We start from the raw sequence: 24,236 nt of genomic DNA on the forward strand, positions 1-24,236 counted from the left end.
TGATGTTCCTGTTTTTTTAGACATTCAGTCGTTACCAGCCATGGAATGCTCTTTGGAATTCTAAAAGAAGTTGAAGAGTACCCTTGGCGAAACCCATGGATGAGTTCCAGGAGAATCACTCTAAGGAAACTTGAATAACTGGAGAGAAGAAATTGTTTGAGGTATTCAATTTGCTCTTAACGAATTGTAACTTTATTCTGATTCCAAGGCATTTCTGAAAATCCAGCAGAAATTGTTTTACAACTTTCTCAATCTGTTTTTGCGACGATGATCATGAATGATCTTTTGAAGCGTTACGTTTAGTTTTATCTTGCGCGTTCATCATCTCATTCATCTTTTTTTTCTGATCTATTCCAAACCCTTTGAATGATACCTGATCTCTGAAGTCAAGCACCATGTGAAGAAGTTATCTTAACATGCAATTCTCCTTTCGAAATAATCTCACTCACACTCGATTCGAGTTAACTTGAGTTAATTTATGCATTCAACCGACGATGACGAACGCCACAATAATTCCCATTATCTTGGTTGGGAGCACGAGGTTCCTGTGTACCTGTGTGCCGCTTCGTACCGTCGGTGTTCCAATTTCGGTGCTGTTTATGATCAGCAATGGGCTAACGTTAAAGAACACGATCCATTGGGTTATTCTGATCAGTTGAGTTGATCTCAGACTCAAGTACGGTAACTTCACGGTTCTGTAGGGTATAATACATACATCAACCATATCGGCCTGTATGCAAGAAGCTCGCAAGATCGCAATAAGGGCTTATGAATGAAAGGAAAGTTCAATGGGAATCTTTTCCTGTTTCTACATCAACAATGACGACGACGACAACAACCCCACGTCAAACGAAACTCTCACGTTAACAGGGCTGGTAGCGGGTCTCTTTCTTTCCCACAGCTTTGTTTGAAAATTTAACTATCAAAATAGCGTTTCAAAAAAAAGTGCTTAAACAAAAGTTGTTCCAAATAAGCTATATTATTCAAAATCACTACAAAAAATTTTGATTGTTTTTCAATAGTTTGAGCCTTAGGTCACTTATTTGGATGTTTGGTAAGACAAATAAGCATATAAATTTATTCCAATCATTATTGAGCTACTCTTACCAATTCGGTTTAGCTAGCGTTCGTTGAAAATCGGTGGATCACCTGTGCTACCATGAGAAAAGAGGGTTAAAAGTCACTATTTTTAATGTTCTGTTCGAAACAAAAAGGGCTCTAAAGTGCCTATTTCCTCATTAGATGCTTCAAAGATAGCCGTAGCGATAAACGCGCAGCTATTCAGCAAGACCAAATCGAGAGTCGTTGGTTTGAGTTCGATCAATGGATCAAAGAATGATCAATTGGCTAAGAGAGCTCTCGGTTGTGGAAGCGCTCATAAGAACACTAATCTGAGTAGCAGGCCCTATCCCAGTTGGGACGTAACACCAAGTGCTCCGCGGAGCACGATATGAAAACTGCTGGTCCATAAGCACAGATTCGAATTTTTACTTACCTTGCCTCATTGAGAGCATTGTCAATATCAAGTTTTGCTTGCAAAGTAATGTTAACAGGGTAATGTGGGCTTCGTAGCCGTGCGGTTAGTGTCACGGAGGCATTCAGCCGCATCGTGCTAAGGAGTGTGGGTTCGATTCCCGCCTCAGGCCGAAAACTTTTCGAGTGTAATGTTTTCCGACTGTGCCACTGGGCGTTGCATGCTAGTCCGTTGTCTAGTGTGGTGCTTCCTTCAAAGGGCAAACAGCCCACTGGAAGCATTAACGTGTAGTGTCTTTAAAAAAAAAAACATAATGATCTAGTAATCGTCTATCGTCTCGAAATTAATTGAAAGTGGATCTGATAGGATTGAGAATCGCTTCATGGGATAATTGTGTAACAGGGACATGATCAGAATCAAAATCAGCATGAGTAATCAGTTGGCTACAAAGGTGGCTAGAGTCGGTTAAGACCAAATCAATCGTAGAAGAGTTTATAGAAAAAAAAAACAAATAGGGCTACCAGTGTATTGAATTGAGCAATATACTAAAGAATTAACTGTTTAAGAATAGCAATGTTACTTTGTTATTTGTTTTATTGGTCCTGTTTTGGTCTTATTTTGCTTCTTATTTGTTATTTTTTCCATACACTCAGTCGCTACCAGCCCTGCGTTAAGCGTATCTCTCTATCCGTACAACATGCAGCTCTTCAGCAGGGCTATTACGTTTCAACCCGCAGTCTCAGAGTGAAGTTCCGTTGCTGCCTCATAACAGCGACGAAGCTTTAGCCAATCCAAGTTTATAGTAACCAAACCAGTCTCACTTCGGTCGGGCTTCGGTAGATACCTATGGGGGTACTGCAAGCAGTACTTTAGTGCGAACGTTGTATATTTTGCGGTGGATACTTATCTCTCGGCGGTTACGGACAAATATCTAGGTATGCCACGGTGACGACGCGACGACGACGGCGAATTGCACTGCAGTTGAGCAATTTTCGATAATTATTTGCCCAATTCTGTTGCGTGGAATAACCGCGTCGTAAATCACACACGAAGGTGTGTATGTTCAGTTAGGCGATCTCTAATAATTGTGTTTTTTTTTCTTATTTTCTCGCCCTAGGTTTTTGGAGAGACGAACAATCATCATCACTCGGCGACTCTGTGCGCGGTTTTGGATTTTGCCGTGGAATAGTTTCGACAACAATTGCGGGCGCCTTATTCGGTCGCGTTGTGTGTGTAGTTAGGTAACGACGATGACGACGACGACGTGCCTAAACGGTGGATGCCTTTTAAAAAGTGTCAGCAGTGCACAGTGTTCGATGAGGGCTAAATTCGTGATTTAAATTGTTTTGGGTCCGGAAGGTTGGTTTTAGAGGAATGATGTTTTCTGAAAAGTTCTGTTATTATAAAATTGAAGAAAGTATTGTTAATTGTCATTATATCAAGTGAATATATAGCGATAGTGTCTTCGGCAAAATTGTAGATAATTTTACCTCATCAAATGTGGCTTTAATTTGAAACATTTTTTTAAATGTTCTCTTTTCTATAAAGTTGTTTGAATAAATAAAATTCGCATTTCTTCTGAAGTCATCAAGCCCGTATTTCATATATTTTCGGAGTTATGGGAAATTTTATGGTGAAAAATCAAATATTACACATTCCTCTAACACTTACAGAGGCAAACCACATTTTAAGCTTCCATTTGAAAGAGTGACAGATATTTCTAAACGTAGGAAGGTAATGTCCAGCTTGAGTTATGGCAGATTCGTCAGTTTCTTTGTTTGGAAGCAAAATCTGGGTTTAAATAATGATCTTCTTCTTTCTGGCGTTACGTCCCCACTGGGACAGAGCTTGCTTCTCAGCTTAGTGTTCTTATGAGCATTTCCACAGTTATTCACTGAGAGCTTACTATGCCAATGATCATTTTTGCATGCGTATATCGTGTGGCAGGTACGAAGATACTCTATGCCCTGGGAAGTCGAGAAAATTTCCAGTCCGAAAAGACCCTCGACCGGTGGGATTTGAACCCACGACCCTCAGCTTGGTCTTGCTGAAAAGCTGCGCGTTTACCGCTACGGCTATCTGGGGCCCTAAATAATGATCATTCACAAAAAAATGACAATATTCACTTAAACCAGGGGTTTTTAAGATTTTATGGTTCGCGGAGCACATTTGGAATTTTGTTTTGGGCGGAGCATCTGTTCTTCATTACTACTACTCCGTTAGAAATTGAAAATTTGTAACTCGCTTTAATCGACCCTATAACTCCTATGAGTAGGGTTGTGAATCATTCTGTAATTTTTACTGTATTCGAAAATTTAACGTTCAAAGATCCGTCAAAGTAATCATCGTCATCATCGAAATTTCAACAGCAATTTTCCTGTTCAAAACTGAAATTTTTTCGACGAAAATGTATTCACTGTGTTTCGGTTGGAAAATATAATACAGTGAAACCATTTTCATGAGAACTTTCATAATTTTGAACGAAAAAACGGCTTTTGAAAATGCTTAAATTGATGACGGATTCTGCCCCTTGATTCTAGTCTAAGGAGACTTGTTTCATTCTATTGGGCAAGCTTCTTTCATTCAGGCTTAAACTGTGACTATACTTTTATTTTTTATTAAACATAGCAGAATTGCTTTGATTAGGAAATTTTCTGACTTTTGTTTTAGTTCGACTCGATCGGTTTTTTGCTTACCAAATTGAAACTCATGAAAATTTAAGGTATGGCTTGGTTTGGTATTATTAAAAGCAAAAAGTTGAGATAGTTCAAAGCAGTAGTACAAATTTTCAAAACTCGCGGAGCACGATCTGAAAACCGCTGCCTTAAACTTTAGGTAGAATTACAGCGACATACTGTGTAAGATTTTTTGCTGTCATGAAAAAATCGAAAACCTACTAACATATATTTGTTCCGTTTTTTGGATATCAGACATAGAGAGCTGGTAAAAGAAAAGCACCAATTTTCGGACATTTTGGCATACTTCGTATGGAAATCTGAAATTTAACAATCGTTGACACACGAGCCATAATTTCATATCATTTATCCGCCTGTATTCTCTCAAAACGCATTACATTTATCAGCAACATTCGCTGATACATTCTCATTCTGATCAAGAAACAAAGGCGAATATTTTCCATTTCCTGTGCTATGTTTGCAACCAAAGGGGTGTTCGATTATCTAACAGATTAGAGTCAAGTTGTTTATGGTTGCATTACCAGAAAATATGAAAGGCATTACCAATTTTATGCAAAACATAAATCACCCAAATCGCTCGATACCGTTGTAGTCTGTGAGAAATGCTGCTCTTGAACGCTCTCTCGCCACATACTAAACGAAAGAGTGAATAGCTACATTCATACGGCTCTCCTATTGCGATGTGCCACGAACTGTATGGTTCGATCGGCTTATTCGGATCAAAATCTAAACACAAGTTTATGTCATAGTTTTTGAATCCCTAGAAGAATTCAGCGCAAAATTTCCTAGTATTTTTCACAAAGATTTCACTTGAGATTACTCCCAGAAATTGACCAAAAAAATTCTCCAGCGATTATTGCGGGACATCTTTTGGGAACTTTTCCAGGAATTCTTCAATAAATTCAATGTGAGTTTTCTGATAAAGTTCCTTAATAAAACTACAGGAGTTATTCCTACCATTTCTAAAGGAATTTCTTAAGTAAAATTTCTATGGATTCTACAAAAGTTTATCCAAGATTCCACATTGGTTAATATTCCAGTGATTCCTCAGATCATTTCTACAATTTTTTTTTTCGAGGATTCCATTCGATGCTTTTCTAGGAATTACTTCTGAAAATCCTGCAGGACATTATCCACAGATTCGATTGATTCTATATCAATTATCTTAGTAATTTAGCTAGTAAGTCCTCTGAGATTACCTCAAGAGTCCAAGAGTTCTTTTTGAGGTCCTTGTAGGAGTTACTCGATAACTTTGGGACTGTTTATTTTATAAAGTGGACACCTTGTTTATGACGTATCTTTTTTTACTTAATGATGACATCGTAATCGGTTTTCTGTGTATAGTTCAACTACCGTCCTACGATGTTATGAACATATACAACCGAACAACATGCTTCTCGTTGAAGAACTAAATATTTTTTTCTAAAAACTTTTAAGAAAAGTTAAACATAATTTTTCGCATAACAAAAATCATTAATTTTTATGAACAAATTGTATGTTGGTATCCTTTACTATTCTACTGAAAGTAGAGCTTTGAAACCACCAACCATTTCAAAGATTCATTCATTTGTGGCCAAATTTGCTGGAGTACTATCCTTCAAAAAAAAAAAAAGTAAAGTTGAAAGCGTGTTGAAAATTGGTTTTAATTACTAAAGAAACTATATTTGTATAATAAAGAGCTTAATCGTGAGTTTGAATCGCATTCTTAAGTATAAATTTTACACTTTATGGTCGTTTTATTGAAAAATTTCATACTTTTAAAAATATGTACGCATATTTACCAATCTACAGCACATTGTAAACGTTTTTTCTTAAAATGTTTCGATTATCTTAGAATAACATAATATGAAAATAAAACATGGAAAATAAATTCGATTTCATTACAGCAATGTTGCCAATTCTGATTGAAAATCATCATTGTGCTTGACCGGTGTTCTGAAAATAACGCATTTGTTTCGGTATTGCGCTTTAAATATGACGTGGGAACTAAATAAGCAATTCTATGAAGGCGTTTGTTATTTTTCATATAAAAACTATATTAGTACTTCCGTCAGGACGTACTTTAAACCTAAAAAGTCTATTTATTTTAATTCCATTTAAATTTTAATTAGTGTAACCAATATCTTTTGGACCTCTATATATTTTGAACCCCCGGGTCATTTTCCTAAAAATTTCCCAGTTCAAATCAAAAGACCAACTCAATTAGCAAGTATTTTGAAAAGATAGGCCTATTTAGCACTTGTATTAATCGTTTGTACGTTGTTTCTAAAAATCAATGATTTTGATAATCTTCAACCGTAAACCGTTTTGAACTATGTTCCTTATTCGCGTAAAATTTAATTATATTGGTGGTTTTTATTTATTATCAGAGCATTCTATAAGATTATTTGTACTTGTAAACTCTAGTGGAATTAAATGGTATAGTACTAAAATCGGTTTTTTCATCTGATTATTTGTACGATGCACAAAAAAACGATTGAGATTTCATCGATAAATTTGAAAGTTATAACATGCATAAGGTGCCCACTTTATAAAATGAACAGTGCTTACACAAGTTTCATGAGAGGTTACTTTGGAATTTTCTTTATAAATAAAGGGGTTAACCAAGGTTTATGAAAAATATCTTCATATTTCTCTGAAAATATACCTGGAAGAATATTTAGACAATTCTTTGAATACTTTCTCATTCTTGTAGGAATCTCTTGTGTACTTCCTGAAAATATCCCTGAATAAAGTCCTAGTCAAAAATTATAAAGAAAATACTGGTTGTATTCTTGACGATGTTCCAAACGGGATTCTTGATGGAAGTCCTGGGTGGGGAAATCTATGGAAGATTCTCTGATGGAGTCTGTTTGATAGTTTTTGTAGTTATCCTCTAAGACAACTGGCCTATTTTTAGATTTATTTTTCTTATTGTATGATCTGAAAATTGAAAAAAGAGCGGGGTACAGAAGGTGCCGATTTTACCGTACACTAACGGAATGCGGAACACTTTTTTGTCTCAAGCACCAAAATTCTGCTATTCACTCAAAGTAGGGTTATACAATCCAAAGCTGTTTCAAAAATATAATTGCAGGTCCTATTTTTCATTCTTGAATTAGATCATTAAAAAGTTTGAATTTGATTAATGTTCACATTAATAAAACCAGAATGTTATACAAGTTGAACGACCTGTAGCTCAACATTGCTACATGCTGGAACATTTCGAAAAGCAGCAACCCAAATTTACTAGATACTAGAGGTGGGCGACTCACTCACGAATCATTCAAAAGAGTTGCTTCTCGAAAATGAGTGAAAGAGAACCACGGTTCTTTTCAAAAGAGTCACAATTCACTTGCACCACATATTTCGGAGGAAAGCTAAAAAATTTACCAGAGATTACATTTTCCTTAGCCGAGTGGTTAGAGTCCGCGGCTACAAAGCAAAGCCATGCTGAAGGTGTCTGGGTTTGATTCCAGGATCTTTTCGTAATGGAAATTTCCTTGACTTCCCTGGGCATAGAGTATCATTGTATCTGCCACACGATATACGAATGCGAAAATGGCAATATTGGCAAAGAAAGCTCTCAGTTAATAACTGTGGAAGTGCTCATAAGATCACTAATCTGAGAAGCAGGCTCTGTCCCAGTGAGGACGTAATGTCAAGAAGAAGAAGAATATTTTTGTTTTGGATTTATCATAGTAAAGTGCAGCAGCCATGTATAGATAGTTAAACTAGTTATATGAAGAATGTTCCAATATAAAAACTGTTGTATTTTTCGTTCTATATGCGAGATGCCTGTTTATTTTTGTATTTTATAAAATGAGTCACTGAATCGATCAAAATAGTCGATTCACTTTTGTGAGTGAGTCACACACGATTCGCTCCCACGATTGGACCATTCTACCCATCTCTACTAGAATGTGTGTTTTGATCCTTTGGACACGCAAAAATGTTATTTTTATTTCGCTGTGTAATCATTCATGGAAACGCTGTTTGGCGGACCAATCAGAGATTGGTCCGTTTTGGCCACAAATTGAAATACGTATTGCCGGGTCTCGGGTTTATTCTGCGATTGGCGTGAGGTGACAATTGTCGGTGTCGTATAGCGAGGTGACAATTCTCGACTCGAGTGAAGTGACTTGCCGTGCAAATCAAATGGAGAGTCACTTCACTCGAGTCGAGAATTGTGACCTCGCTATACGACACCGACAATTGTCACCTCACGCCACTCGTAGAATAAACCCATATATCTTACGACATCCTTAGAAAAAAAATACGTTTAGAATACTTAAAGGTATCTAAACCGAAATTCTTGGAGAAATTCCGTGCAAGAGTCACTATATGAGCTCCTGAAGAAATCTTCGGAGTAATATGTGAAGGAAACTTTGGACAAATATCTGAATTTATTTCTAATGAAATAACTAGAGAAAATCATATAAAAAAGTCTCAAAAATATCTATCTAAAATTACTGGCCATATTTTATTAGAAATTTATCCCAAGTAATAATTCCACAGCAATTTGGCATTCGTGTGGATTTATTAATGTTTTATGACAGTTACGTGAATGCTGGATAGCTAAAGGCGACATTTAACGTTGCTAGAAGATTATATTTTGTGAGCCAGCTATTAGTTGTTTTCAAAACCTTTTAGAGACAAACTATAAAGTTAAAATTTTGTGGCTACAAAACCAGCTTTATTGCAGAATATAATACCTCATTTAAACTGCTAGTGGTGGCTGAATGACACTTATTTGTGACGGCTATGATAAAAGATTGATATACTACCCCTTGTTGTCATAAAAGCTGCTTTTAAACTGATTGACTTGCTTTTGAATATCGATAATTTACTTTATTTATACCTTTGAAATCAGTATTTGGGCTCCTCAGATGTATTGCGAATGCATTGCGATGCATTGCAAACACTTATTCCTGATGGAAAATCGACAAACTATTGTCCGTGTTTGCAAATATTCTTCATAATAACATACCCAAACTGTCAAGCTTTGTTGAATGCTGCTTTGTTACCACAAAAAGCGAAAAAAAGCTGAATCATCTTCAATCAGCATTTATAAAGGCAATTTTACATCCATAAATGCCGAATGCTAACTATGTGCCCTTATTTGTTTATTTATGATGACAAAACAGCATTTGTCGATGGCAATCTATCAATTATGGTTCCGCCATATTATTTCACTCCGATTGCCACAATTTCATTTTTTCCAATCATATTATCTCCATGAATTCACTCATAAGATGCTATGGTGTGATGATTAAACTGACTGAATATAATGTAAAGCACAATAACTGCCCAATCAAACAAAAAAATGTTGAATCCTTCACCTGGCGATTTATTTTAGCAATCGTTAAATTACTAGAAATATGCCACTTTCAGAGGTGGCACAGCCAAATTTTCTTCTATCTCATCACATTTCACAGTAAATCTCACTCGGCACTAAAGATTTGAGCACTATGTATAAAGAAATAACTTCAAATAAAAAGTACTACGAAATAAATTATCACAGACGTTTTCATTCTTATTTTGTTTTGTTTACGTTGTAAGATCGACGTTATGATAAAATCATTTTCAAGATGAAGTGACATTCATCTAGAACAGGTGACCTCAAAATTGCTACCATTAATGCAATTTTGCTTTATTTATGTGACATAAATATGCACTTCATAGCCTTTTTCAGAGTGGGCCAACTAGTCACGTTCTAAAGAGGTTTTGGGGGATGCGATGAAGGCAACAGTGCCTTGACCGTGGTTTTATGGGCGTTTATTTATAGCACCCTGGAAGTAATTCGTAAAACTAAAATTGTTACTTGGGATAACTTTAATAAACTGGTTTCTATTAGTTTCTTTTTGTTTACTTGGTCCCTCTTTGGTCTCTTTTCCACTTCCACTTCTTTTTATTTTTTCCGGTCCTTGTTTGGTCTTTTTTTCAGGACAAAGTTACTTTTGAAAGGTTAATTCGTCATTCGTTTTGGCAGCCATGTTGATTTTGCAGTTCGAGATTTCAAAGTAAAAATACAAAATCCTCATAATTGACATTGATTTAGAAAAGTATCACTATAAGCGCAAATGAAAAACGTGTGCTGATATTTTTTCAGCTTTGTCTGCGCAAAACCAACTGATTTTCATGGCTTTGAAACCACGAGATGGATTAGCATCAATCATCAATGACGCGTACAAAATTCAATGACTTTGATATCTTGAAAAATCCGTCGTTTTTTGCCGATTTTTATAATCATAAAATGAAACATTTCTCCTTCATAAAAGCAATACATTTAGATGTTTCTTCAAGATCTGCTTTAAAAACTGGTCAATATTCCATTAAATTGAAAATAATTATGATGTAGTGAAAAATGCCTTCTGACCGTAATGGTCTCATAGTAAATTACCTAATTCTTGCAACTGAAATACCTATATAAATATTTTTACTTAAGCACATCTATATTTATTTCCAAAATGTTTTATATTGCGTTCTACGCAAAAAATATAGTACAAAAAAAAGATAAAAAAAAAGTGTTTGGACTTTGGGCAAATGTTGTTAAATGAGCGGTTAATGGCGTCCTTACGGCACTTTCTTAAGAATCACTGAGAAAAATCTACACGTCAAGGTCGTGTGTTTTACTTACAGATTTGCGCAATAAGGAAAACCACATGATTTGAGTGTGGTAGCCATATGGATTTCGTCAATGACTTCACGGTATGATTTCATGTGTATCAACATTAGGTTAACATGTGAAGCCAACATGAATGTCTAAAAGTTAAATTATGAAAACCGACTGATTTGCTTATTGAATTCGAAATGTAGTGACTTTAGATAGCCATGTGTGACAGAACATGAATGTCATGAGACTGAAAGAAGAAATTTGGTAGAAGAACTCTTGCTCCCCAAAATATTGATCCGAGGCTCCTCTGCTTGTCGCAAGCTCACTTTTTTTTTCAAATGGGTGAGCCAGCAACAAGCGGGGCGCCGCAAATCCATAATTTGGGAAGCGAGGGATTGGCATATTCAATTTTATACGAAACTGAAAACCAAATCAGGAAAATCTGTTTGTGGAATCCGATTTTTCTACTAATTCATACATTATAATCAATGTTTTTTTTATAGAAAGGTAGAATCCTCGTATATCAGTCAACTTCACTAATAAAAGAAAAATCGAATTCACAAATTTTCATCCAGCACTTTCAGCTTCAAAATTCGCTTCTTCTCTTTGGAAGCAAGATGATGACTTTCGTTCGACACGAGGTCCATCCGTTCAGTTCTCTATGGGTTGATCACAAACAATTTAGATGTTTTGAAAATGAATATCGAGAGCATAGCTCATCGATCCATTTCTTCATAACAAACTCATTGCGCAAATAAATGAATCGACCAACTTGAACATGATGATTTTAACACAAGATATTCATAAGCAAAACACACTGAATCCGTGTTGGGGTGATGATCTATGCGTCCATATGTTGACGCATACGAATCTGAAGGGAAAGCTTCGGGAATTTATGTGGAAAAAAATGGAATCCCTGTCATCAATTGATGAATCAATCCATGAAGTAAAACAAAGAAATTTAATGTGTAACACACACGAAGTTTGCAAGAAAATCACAGCAAATCGAAATGGACCTTCATGAATCGATCCATAAGTTGAAACACACAGATCGAGCGTGTGGATTTTTAACAGTGAAAGATCTCTATATTCCGAAAAATTTCTCTGAAAACTCATCATACCTCCCAAAACTAACATTTCCCGAGTAAAACAATTTCGATCACGAATTCAGTCCTCACAGAGCACTGTGCAACGAGTTTGCGTGGGGCTCTGTAACGGGAAAGGGTTGCCGCAAAAGTGCGGAGCGGGAGAATGGTTGCGCGTTTTGGTTTCGTGGTGGAACGTTGTATTCTATGATTCATACCTTAGTTCTGCAGTCCCGCGCTCACAGAAGACCCCAAACATTGTGTGGAATTTGTGCGAAGTGAATCATCTTTTTTCCCCCTTTAGTGTGCATCGATCCATCCAGAGCTCCGTGAAGAAACTACGCGAATGTGAGCCGATTGAGATAAAGATCTTTTAGTGTAACGTACGCCAGCCCAGCCAGTAGTGAGAATCCTGAAATGTGAAAGCCCTGAAGAAGGCCAAGCCACTACTAGAAGGGGCAGCATAAAACGTGGAATGTTTGTCGGTGTATGTGGCCCTCTTAAGGCGACAGGTGATTCGCAACAAACGAGAGCACGACGAAGAGTGGAGAGAAAAATAAAGCGGTCGAAGAACCTGGCCCAGTCCCCGAGTGCCGGACGGGGCGTGAAGAGAGTCAGTCAAGTGCCACGACAATCAACCAGCCAACTACAAAAAAGAAAAAGAAGTTTTACACTGTGTTGTGCCTCCTCCAAGATGATGATGAGGATGATGGGAGGAAGATAATATGGAAAGGTGATCAAAAACCGCGCGCATGGAAGAAGGAGCTACATGTGCAGCTAAAAATACAACCCAATCAACGGTCGGTTCGGTGGGTCGAAAGTGCATTTAAATGTTGTGTGTTTTGTTGTTTTTTCGGTTGGAAATTCCAATTTAGTGCCTCATCATTCGCCCGGAGAATGAGTGTGTATGGGCGAGGAGGGTAGCATCTGTGTGTCATTGATACAAGGTTTCAACTATAATACGTTCCAAAACCGAACCAACACAAGAAACGGAAAGCAACGATGGCGGTGTCCGCGCCAGGGAAGAACTGACCAAACGAGTTGTGCTTTTCGGAATCGAGTGAGTGGAAACTGATGTTGCTGTGAAGGTAGCAACGTTTCAATGACAGAGAAAAGTGAAATTAAAAAGCCCAAGATGAATGATTCAATGATGCCGAATGGTGGTGGCGGTGGTGGAAATGGAAGTGGATCTACTGGAGTGGCTGCTGCAGGTGGTGCAGGCTCTAGTAGTACGATCAGTGCGAAATCCGAAACCGGTAAAGATTTGTCGAAAGTGGGCGTAAATAGTAGTACTATGAACGGCGCTGGTAGTGCTGGTAGTGGCTCGGGAGGCACCGGAAGAGCTAGTGATAACGGTTCCGATACGCTGGGATCTGAAGCGTCGACGATGATGATGATGAATCCTCCCCCCGGAGGCGGAGGCGGGCCGCCACACAGTCATCATCATCTTCATCACATGCATCATCACCACCATGGCCATAACCATCACCAGCAGCAGCAGCAGCAACAAGTTCCCATGGGTATGACCAATGGTGGAGGCGGTGGTGGTGGGGGTGGGTTCTACGATCAAAAGTCGGATATTTCGTCGACGGCGCAGACCGAAGAGGACGATGGGCTTGGACCATTGCCGCCCAAGTGGGAGAAGGCGTACACCGACAGCGGAGAGGTGTATTTTATCGAGTGAGTAATGCTTTGTTTCTGTTTTTGGTTGTTTGCTAAACTTGAGAAGAGGGTATCTAGCTATGAACGCATATCAATATTCATTTAAATCCATATAAATTTCCAATAAGACACAGGTGTAATCCATTCGCAGGGTTGGTAGTATGTCTCATTTAAGAGATTTGATCACTTTTTCTTGCAAGTTTTTAAAAATAAAGACCATTTTCAATATATGTTCTTCAATGGGAGGCTCTTTACATGCAAAATACTTAAGTCACTTTTTCCAATTGCTCGATGGAATTGTTCTTTGACAACACAGCGTAACAAAATAACATTTCGCGTGTCTCAATATCAAATTATGTGTCAAATTTTTTAAAGGATGCTTAGCGAATTTGCTTCAGGCAATCCTTGAGTACTCTAACGCTATTACCTACAGTAATTTCCTCAGATATTACTTTGAAAATTATATCAAAGACTATCCTAGGATTTCTTCTACATTTTTTCCGCTAATACCGATTTCTCCAGTTGTTACTCTATGGGATATTCAAAAGTTTACTACAGAAATTCTTCCAAGAAAATCCACAAAAGTTTGTTTCAGAGTTTTTGAAGGAATTATTTTAGGGATTTTCCCTAAAACCCCTACAGCAATTCTTAGAACATCTGTTAGAAACTCTTCCAGGAATTCTTCAATAAATTAACATTAACATTACAGTAATGGTTCCAAGAACTCCTCCGATTCATCCCAGGGATACCAACAAATACAAATATTAATTTTCTTTTATGTCCAAGACCACTTGTGAGGTACAAGAGGGGAATAAAAATAAATAAGGAATAAAAAAGCAGATTTTCCAATGTTGTATTGTTTTAAATTTTATGGAAAAGTAGCAAAATATTGCAAACATCATATATTTCTAAGTTTTACTTTGAAGCCGCCGTTCTACTAAGTTCTTTGGCATTGACAAACTTATAGGGTTATATCAAATATGAATTTCTCTTTCCTCCCTCTTAAATTTTCGACTTTTATTAACTCTATTGCTTAAAAGGAAATCTTCCAAAACTTTCTTACAAGTTCAAGAGTTCTTTCATAGATGCTTGTTTATCAGAACTTACACAAGTTTCATCAGAGGTTTCTTTAAATGCTCGTTACAGATATTCCACGGATATGTTTTTTAATTCTAATAGTTTTTAAAATACGTTCTTGCTGTTTTCTTGGAGACATTCTTGAAAGAACTGTAAAAAATACTTGGAAAAACATATTTCCAGACTTCCTTATCAAATATCTGAAGAATTCCTGAAGATATTTTAGGGGTAATCTCTGGAGTAATTCCTTAACGAAATTGCTAGTTGGAACCTGAATGAAATACTGAAAAGCAAAAAAGGGAATCCTAAGCAATCACTAGAGGCATTCTAGAGAAGTTACTAGTTCAGTTTTTGAAGATGTTCTAAATGAAAATCTTAGAGAATGTCCTAGTGAAATTGATGGAAGAATCACTAAATAAAATCTTGGAGGACTTAGGACTTTGATTATCGTTGAAAATAAAAACACACACACACACACACACACACACACTTAAATCAGAATGCCGATCTCAGCTGTGCAAATCTCGGTTAAAGTTCGTTTTCTGACATCTCAGCAAAAGTTACGTTTGATGTCAGCGGCACCCATAAGTGCTGCTATAAACAAACTTGATTTTTTGCTGACATATCAGTTAAAATTCAGTTGCCGATCGCTCGGCTGTGCGGATCTTGGTAAAATAATGAAAATTAGACGAGTTCAATTGAGTGTGTACAGTAATGTCATGAGAATTCCCAAAAAAATCTCAGAAATATTCTTAGCCTATTCTTTTTTGACAAGAAATCTTTAAAGTTTCTATTTTCAAGGCACTCAGTCGCTACCAGCCTTGAAAATAGGACTTTAATTTTCATGTAGCTCTAGTTGTCCCAGCAAACTTTGTCTTGCCATCAAGTAGACTGTTAAAAAATGTCATGTAACATCCCGTAAAAAAAGATAATTTCGTTCACCCCCGTTTTCCGACTTTCTCGTTCAATATCGTGAGCTTTTTATATACACAAACACGTCAGAACACTTCAGGAAAATAACTATGGAAGAATTTTCAAAATCTGATAACCCGTTCTCAAGCCATTTCGTGACAGACGAACACCATTCTATTTTTATTAATATTGATATATTTTTTCATAAATCGCACAATTAAATTTAGATTAAACCGAAATTTTTAACATGCTTGCGGTCTCCATGCAAAACTTTTCTTCTCTTTGATATGGCGAAACACAGTACTTTTCTAGATCAGAAAAAAAAATCTGAAAATCGAATGTAATATAAACTTCGTTAATAAATATTCTTTATTCTTCCCAAAAATGTATTTGTCCAAATTGATTGTTGGATTTCATAATTACACTTGAAACAATCTTTCAAGTAATAGAATACTTTCTTGGGTAATGTTCAGTCTACTCTCCAGTGGAGAGTCTCCACAATCCGGTATTCTAAAACTTGATGATTTTTTCAGTCCCCCAATTTCCGTGCATCGTGCTCTCCAGAAATCGAAATTTTCATAACTCCATGACTCCTCTAGCCGATGTAAGGTAAATTTTTCTCCATAAGGCTGATAGAAATATATTTTTTTTTATGTCTCCGCTTCAAAAATCCGAAAATATCGAAAAGGAGGAAAAAAATACATCATATTTCTGACATCAGTTAAGTTTTTGAAATGTTTAAAGTTAGATAAAAAACAGGTAAAATGACGATTCAGAGGACGATTGAAAAAAGTTCAACGATTGAACAAAAATAAAAATTTCAAAAAAATCCTTTTTGTTTTCTTTATATATTTTTATAAAAAAAATTTGTCATACTGACAAAAAATATTGAAATCAGTATTCACTTAGCGGTGAAAGTTTTAGTTTTTTTTTCTTTCACTCAGGCCTATACAGGTTAATAGATATCTGGCAAAGTTTGCTGAGAATTAACCCTCTAATACCCAACCCCGCCTTTAGACGGGGTACACTTTGGAATTTTGTGTATTTTTTCGTAGCTCGGAAATCAAAATGATTCTATTTTTGGCTCAAACCTTAACTCAAAATGCGCATATAAGAAAAGTTTTTTATAGCTTTTTAAACTTTATTGTATTTTGAAAATTGCTTGAAAAATTGTATTCTTATATAACCTACAAATGCCTGGGGTTCATTTAACGTGTAATATAAAAAATCGTACCTTTTATATTTTTCTACTATCAACTTATCACAGAAGAAGAGCTTGGTGGTATTAGCATAATTTCAAACCTGGTTTTCCGTTAGTTACACGGAAAAAAAAAATATTTCCAGAAAAATATTTAATGTTTAATATTTTTAATAGTATCTTAAATACTTGAATTTTTATTATTGCCAAAAATCAGTAACTAGAAGAGGCTTCAACAAAACAATGAAGAAGGATAGGGATGTTCAAAAATAAAAATAATAAAAACCAAAATTCATGGATTTGCGAATAAAAATAAACCTTTGCCCAAAACGTGTTTAAGACGATTTTAGATAACTAAAAATGAAATTTAGATCGAAATTAAAATTTGGGTGTTAGAGGGTTAATAAAAAAATTTAGAAAGAAATTTCCACGGCCGATATTTGGCTCCTGTAAGTAAGTCTCTTGAAACATTTTTGACTGCTTCGAGATCTGGTGCTTTGTGTATACCAAACAACATCTTTGAACTTTTTTTTTGTCAAGTTCTTCACTGATTTTGGAGATACTTTGAGGAATTTTTTTTAATTAACTCCTAAGAATATGTTTGACGCATTTCTGATGGGATTTTTTGTAGAAATGTCTCTAAAAAGGGAGGGCTCCTAAGGAGCCGGGACGAGTTCTCAAGGGGTCCGCGAAGCCATTGGGAATAGGTGTCGTTTCTCTTAATGGATGAATAAATGTGAGAAATCTGTTACCTAACTTGTTTTCAAATAAGCATTATCACCAGGTCAGTCCCACTCGGGCTCAGATTGGGTACCACTTCTAGTACTGCATTTGGTCCCTTGGTAGTGCAAAAGATACCCAAGTTTGACAGATCGCAGTACACTTTTCACGGCATTCTAGATTACCTTATGAGCCATAACATTTTGGGCAACTGTAAGAGACATGGAGATCTTTAATTTGTCTCTGTTATCACCGAGTTGCAAATTTTTAGTCTTTCAAATATTGTAAACTGTTGCCTGTTTTGTTTAATTGGAAAATACCTTCACTACCATTCTGTAAAGATTACAAGCGAGAATCCATGGAAAAATAGTTATAATCAATTTATAAAATTGTTAAAAAAAATTAGGTAAATTTTAGAAGGTATTTTTCGTTTTTTTTTCTGACTTTACATCTCAACTAGAACTGAGAATTCTTCTTAGCTCAGTATGATGTGACCATTTTGGATTTGTATGTATTTCGGATGGCAAGCACGAAGATACTCTATGCTCTAGAAAGTTGAGAGAAATTCTAATCTAAAAAGATTCTTGACCGGTGGGGTTCGAACTTTATCTTGCTGAATAGCTGAGCGGTTTTCACTATTGTTTGCAGATAACCCGAGTTTGGAAACACTTCTGGAATAATTCATGTTGCCTAAAACGAATCGAGCTAAAAGTGGACGATTGTCCGTTATCCAGTCTAAAAACACCATCTATTCAATATTGAATTGATTTAGAAAGCAATACTATTGGTAGTGAACTTCTATCTAGAGACTTGATCATTATTTTAACGCATATTCTTATACATAATTAAAAACTTTTCATAGAATCCTGGTAAAAACCCTCGAGAATTGTAATGGCCTTTAGAGACTTCCACGCAACTTCTTCAAATATTCCTTAATAGATTCCTTGAGGAAGTGCTTCAGAAATTCTTTCAGTGATTGTTTCAATCACAGAATCATCTTTAGGGAATTATCAAGCAGTCCAATGCGAATTCCTCCAATAATTTATAATGAATTGTTTTTAAAACTCCTCCAGGATATCTCCCGGAAATTTGTTCGGAGAGTTGTCCACCAATTTCTTCAGTTGTTACTTCAGGAGATCTTCCAAAGGTTTCTGCGTAAGTTCGTCCAATGAAACTCGCAAAGTTTCTTTCCACGGTTTTTGACAAAACTATTTTATGGTTTTTCCCAGTAAATCCTACAAAAGTGTCCAGGAGTACCTTCCTCGAATTTTCCTGTAAATCTTTAAGGAATCTCTGTGAAATTACTTCAAAAATTGCCCCACGAATTCTCCCAGGAACTGCTCTAGAAATTCTACCCAGGATCAATCTATGAAATCAGTGGCGATTCCCTAACCTCAAATCTACCTGTTCCACGATTAGAAATTCATGGACTTTAGGAACAAATTTGCATCTAATGAGTAGAGAATTGTTAGAAAGGACGATTTTAATCATAAACTTTTTGGTTTATAATCTAAATTTGTCGAAATAGTCATTTTTAGAGTCGTAGAACAGGTAGAAAGTGAGGTTACGAGTCGCCACTGTATGAAATATTCTATCAACTTTTTCAGAATTGTACCAACATCGATATTGTATTGACCAAATAATGGTAATTGAGTAATCATTGCGATGGGCACTATACTAAGGATACGGGTGATGTCACGCTAGATCTAAAAACTGGTTGCAGTGATGGATTCGAACAGAAATGAAAAAATCATATGAATATTCCTATGAATTCATCAGGTGTTTTTGAAGAGATTGCTATAGGATTTCATTTCTTCTCTTTTTGCTGAACTATTCCGAAAATATGTATCTGAAAACATTCTTTGACGATTCCTTTCTTTTTCTAAATTCTAAATTACTTGGAGAACTCCTTGATATTGTCTATCTGACACTCTGGAACCCTGATGAAAGCTTTTAAAAGTTATTTCTGAGTTATCCTTCCAAAACTTTCTGGTTGAAATCTTAATAGAAATATGAACAAAAATTTAGGAAATTATAAGGAAGTTAAATTTATGGCGAATTACTATTTGTTATGGCTATATCGGCCATGCAACTCAAAAGAAAAGGGAGTCTGTAGAAGATTTTTACAAATCAAGCATAATTCTTCAATCCGACGTATCTGCAAAAATAAACAAATCGAGATTTGCTTTTCATGCGCTTGACAAACGCAGAATCTATATATTGAGTCTACAAAAGTATTTCTAAAACATTTTTTTTGATTTTTTTAAATAAATAACAATTATGCCCTATGTGCACTTTACTCAGTGTTTTTAATTTGGCTACATACACCCTACGTTTGCAAAGCGACCCAACTGACAACGTTTTTCATGCTAGCACATACACCGTACATATGCTCATAGTAAAGCGACCTATATGCAGAATCAAAACATACAATTTTAATCAGCAGATACGTCAAACTGTTTCGAATCACTAAATATGTTGGAAATCGAGAAATTCGGATTCCCGCAGCTGCAGCTAGCTTACAGGTCGGCAAATTGATGCGGAGCATCATCAGTATTCGGTTTTTGATAACATTTATCACCAAATTTCACACAAGAACTGATCTCCATCTACTTTCGTTACTCACGGCTACGTTCGATGCTCCTGTTAGTCAAGTTGAAATAGGAAACATTCGGAAACCAATATTCGTTGCAGTTGAACGTAAAAACTAACGAATTGACTAACAATGTTAAGTTTTATGGGAATTTCCAAACCGGTGTATGTGCAACTTCAAAACAATACTGGTGTATATGACGTGACGCATGTGAAAAACGAACTGTCAAACCGACGCATCAAGCAAGGTGTATGTATCAATCAAGGTATGACATTGACGAACAATCATGGTGTATGTGAGCAGCACAAAGCAAAAGGGTTTATTCGATAATTTTACCAGTTTTTTTTATTTTATTTTTTTTATTTTTAAAGGCTCTCTGGGCTCGTGGCCACTACTGTGCCGGAATCAGGTGATCTGTAGCTTCTTTATCGATACAGATCTAATTTTAACTTATCTATATTTACATCAACTTTCACTCTCTCCTACTCTTTTACTCTCACACCGAGCAGGTAGGAGAGAGCTCTGTTGTTAGTGAGGCTAGCTGCCTGCGAAGAGGGTCAGTTTGTCTCAGTCACCATCTGATACTGACGGAGGATGGATGTGCTCCTCCGTGCGGTGTCTTTTGGTGGCTGGACGGGTTTTTTTTTGTGGAGGGGCTGGGAATTGAATCCATGACCTTCCGCTTATGAAGCGAAAGCGTAACCTCAAGGCTACGGACCCCCCAACACAAGATTTTATTAGAAAATTTTAGGACTCTATTGTTAAACAGTTTGATGTTTTTAGCTCGCTCCTTCGACAAAGGGATTTATCTTTGGCCACTGCATTTGCTGAACCCATTCATTTCCTTTCATTCAGATCACTTCCCTCCATTAATTTCGCTTTATGTGCTTAATAAAAACTTTTGGTTGCTAATTTATTCTTTTTGTTTATTTCCCTCCATGTTCAAGCTCATCCTGGTCAGTGGCGCTTACTGATCCGCATTTTGTCACTATCAACTGGCCGTAAGTTTCGTTCCATTACCAAATTCCATACGTCGACAGAAAATGCGTCTCCTGCTAAGACATGGATTCGACTCGTTTTCGATCGATGCACCAATTGTGATGCGATTATCATCCCTTCAGGTTTTCGTGAGACGGTTTAGTTGGGTGGACTTCTGTAGAGAAATATCGTATATTGTTTTGCATTTGTTGGTGCAGGTTTGAGGCGTAATAGTGATTTGTTGGTGGTTTTGATGGTGACACTTTCCTTCAGGAGAGTTTGATTAAGCTTCCAGTACTTGAAGAAACAGTCAATATTATCGATCATAGTTGTGAGAATTTTGGATTTTTCTCTAGTTACGGGTTTGGTATCATCATTTATCACGTGAAATACATCTAGTCCACATCTATTTGATCATGTTGAAAGGCGTTTCTTTCCTTCGTTTGAACATCTTCAATTGAAACTATGAACTTAAATCTTGCGTGTTGATTTCCATTGTTCCATCTCTCAGAGGCTGTGAAAACCATCTCAACTAATATGCGACCGTTTTTCCTTTCGTTTTAGCCACAACACTGGCACCTCACACTGGCTGGATCCGCGATTGTCCAAGTTCCAGAAGAAATCCCTCGAAGACTGCCAGGACGACGAGTTGCCGTATGGATGGGAGAAGATCTGCGATCCTCACTACGGCACCTACTACATAGATCACGTCAATCGTAAAACGCAGTATGAAAATCCGGTCTTGCAAGCGAAGCGTATGACCGAACGCGGCTCGGCAATGTCCGTTGGAGGACACAGTTCCAACGGAATGAACGGCAGCATTGGCGGTGGTGGAGGTGTTGGCGTCGGGGGAGTTGGCCATGACGAAGTCGGGAATGGAGTTGGAGGACGGGTGAATCACTTCACGAAGAATCCGGCCAATTTGCGAGGCGATCGATTGATGACGACCCTGGTTAAATCGACGCGAGGACTGGGATTCACGATAGTTGGTGGGGATGATAATGTGGAAGAGTTTCTGCAGATCAAATCGATAGTTCCGAATGGTCCAGCTTGGATCGACGGGAAGCTTAAAACGGGAGATGTGTTGGTGTACGTGAACGATATTTGTGTTCTTGGATTCACGCACCACGAGATGGTGAACATTTTTCAGTCGATTCTACCGGGGGAAGAGGTACATTTGGACGTTTGCCGTGGGTACCCATTGCCTTTTGACCCGAATGATCCGAATACGGAAGTTGTTACGACAATCGCTGTGGACGGGTTGAACAATGGAGCCATGACTGAGTCCGATCTAAAGTTCTTAGAAACGGGTGGTTTCATGGACTCGGGTGATGTTCAGCATAAAAATCCTCTGGCGAAGATCCAGTCCGGAAGTGCCACTGCCAATGGGGGCGATGTGTACTTCAGTGATACTCATCCGTATCAGCAGCATTACAAGAGCAAGGAAAATGCATTTGAAATTCCAGAGATTTTACACATTAACATAGTGAAAAGTGATAATGGGTTTGGGTTCACGATAACCGATAGCTCGTATGGTCAAAAAGTGAAGAAAATTTTGGACCGGCAGTGTTGTAAAAATTTGCAAGAGGGGGATGTGTTGTTGAGTATCAACTCCATACCGGTGAAGGATATGTCGCATAATGAAGTAGTGCAAGTGTTGAAAGATTGTCCGAAGAACATCGAAACTACGTTAAAAGTGCAGAGGGGTCCTTCGGCACTGCTGGTCGGCAGCAGTAAGATGACGAACAAACTGCGAAAGAGCATTGAAATGGCAAAGTTTGGCGGAGGCTTGCTGAAGAAAGACGGTTACGGCATCGGAGGTAATAGTTTGTTCAGGAGTAAAACTCCGACCGCAGATCTGTACAGTACTCAGGCTAAGGAAATTCTTCCGACAAGGCCAAAAACTCCCCTGGTCGATACCCGAGCCAGAGCCAAAACTCCTTCTTTGCCATTGTCCGACCTGAACACGGATGAAATCGAGTTAGACGTCAACAAGAATACTGGGGATCATAAGATGGAACTCAATCTGAATCTCAAATCCAACAGTAGTTCCCACGACAACGATTCCATCGCGAATGATATCGGTTCGTTCCACAACGAAGACCAATTCCATTCCGGAAAACACCCGAATCTTGCCGACAGGCTTGGAGAGCTAACCATAAGCAGTTCCAACAATAGCACCACGGATACCATCTACCACAACCATCAACCTCAGTATGGTCCCGGAAGTCACCTCCAGCATCAGCAAAACTTCAACAGCCATGGTTACAATCACTTGTACTCACCTCCTCTTATTCCTCCCCCACCAGTGCCACCACTATCTGCAAATCATGCCGGCTATGCTCCTAATCCTTTGCCACTGCAGCCCACATATCATCACGAGAGTTGTTTCTGTTACGACTGTCAAGATTATCAACGCCAACAACAACTTCTTCACCAACAACAGCAGCAACAACAACATCAACAGATGTATCAGCAGCAAACACTGAATCGTTCCTACGGGAATAACCCAAGCCATTTGCAGCAACAGCAGCACCCGTACCAATTGCCACCCCAAATGAGCGACAACATCGGTAAACGACTGAACGAGTATTTGATGGATCGAAAGCGATCTTTGCACCAGCAGCAGCAACAACAACAACAGCAGCAACACCACCAGCCTCAGTATGATAACCTGTATCACCATCATAAAGCACCAGTGCCACTTCCGCCGCAACACCAACAGCCTCCGCAGCAGCCCCCAACGCAGTTCGATCAGCACTTCTACCCGAGCCAACCGGGCAGCTGGCGGTCGGCTCCAGGTCAACATTCGCCGCAACTGTACGGCGGAGGGGCACCGTTCATGGCGCCCGTCCCGATGGAAGAGTACTCGTTGACGGAGGTGACGCTGGAGCGGCAGGCCCTTGGGTTCGGGTTCCGGATCGTCGGCGGCACAGAGGAAGGCTCGCAGGTCACCGTCGGACACATCGTGCCGGGCGGAGCGGCCGACAAGGACACGAGGATCGCCTCCGGCGACGAGATCCTCAACATCAACGGAGTCAATGTGGTGAGTAAGGTTTTCTGCTCTCATTTAAAATTCAGCGATGTAATCAATGAGGTGAATTGGGTAAATATACAGGCTTATGATCGTTGCTTGAATTGAATTTAGCTTTCTTGTCAAAATTCTGAGGTAAATTTTACAAACATCCAAAAAAAAAAGATATGAAGAATTGCTCTAAGCTGCAAAAGAAGAAATTGCACAAGATT

The 24,236-nt window shown here is 37.7% G+C and overlaps 1 protein-coding gene across 5 annotated transcripts in view; it reads left to right on the forward strand.

Moving 5' to 3' along the window:
* The window catches only part of LOC5575183 (membrane-associated guanylate kinase, WW and PDZ domain-containing protein 1), a 54,796-nt gene that overhangs the window by 25,872 nt on the left and 4,688 nt on the right, over window positions 1–24,236 (forward strand). The window contains exons 1-5 of one of the 5 annotated variants that reach the window (XM_021854248.1): window positions 2,194–2,409; window positions 2,592–2,715; window positions 12,155–13,530; window positions 20,960–21,013; window positions 21,555–24,036. In XM_021854248.1, the coding sequence (XP_021709940.1) occupies window positions 12,953–13,530; window positions 20,960–21,013; window positions 21,555–24,036 (3,114 nt within the window). In that variant the 5' untranslated portion in view covers window positions 2,194–2,409; window positions 2,592–2,715; window positions 12,155–12,952. Of the gene's footprint in view, window positions 1–2,193; window positions 2,410–2,591; window positions 2,770–12,154; window positions 13,531–20,959; window positions 21,014–21,554; window positions 24,037–24,236 lie in introns of those variants that run through there. The other 4 variants (XM_021854249.1, XM_021854250.1, XM_021854247.1 and 1 more) reach the window with 4 other exon arrangements.

This window comes from Aedes aegypti, chromosome 3 (genome assembly GCF_002204515.2).
Source record: "Aedes aegypti strain LVP_AGWG chromosome 3, AaegL5.0 Primary Assembly, whole genome shotgun sequence".
Classification (NCBI taxonomy): Eukaryota; Metazoa; Arthropoda; class Insecta; order Diptera; family Culicidae; genus Aedes; species Aedes aegypti.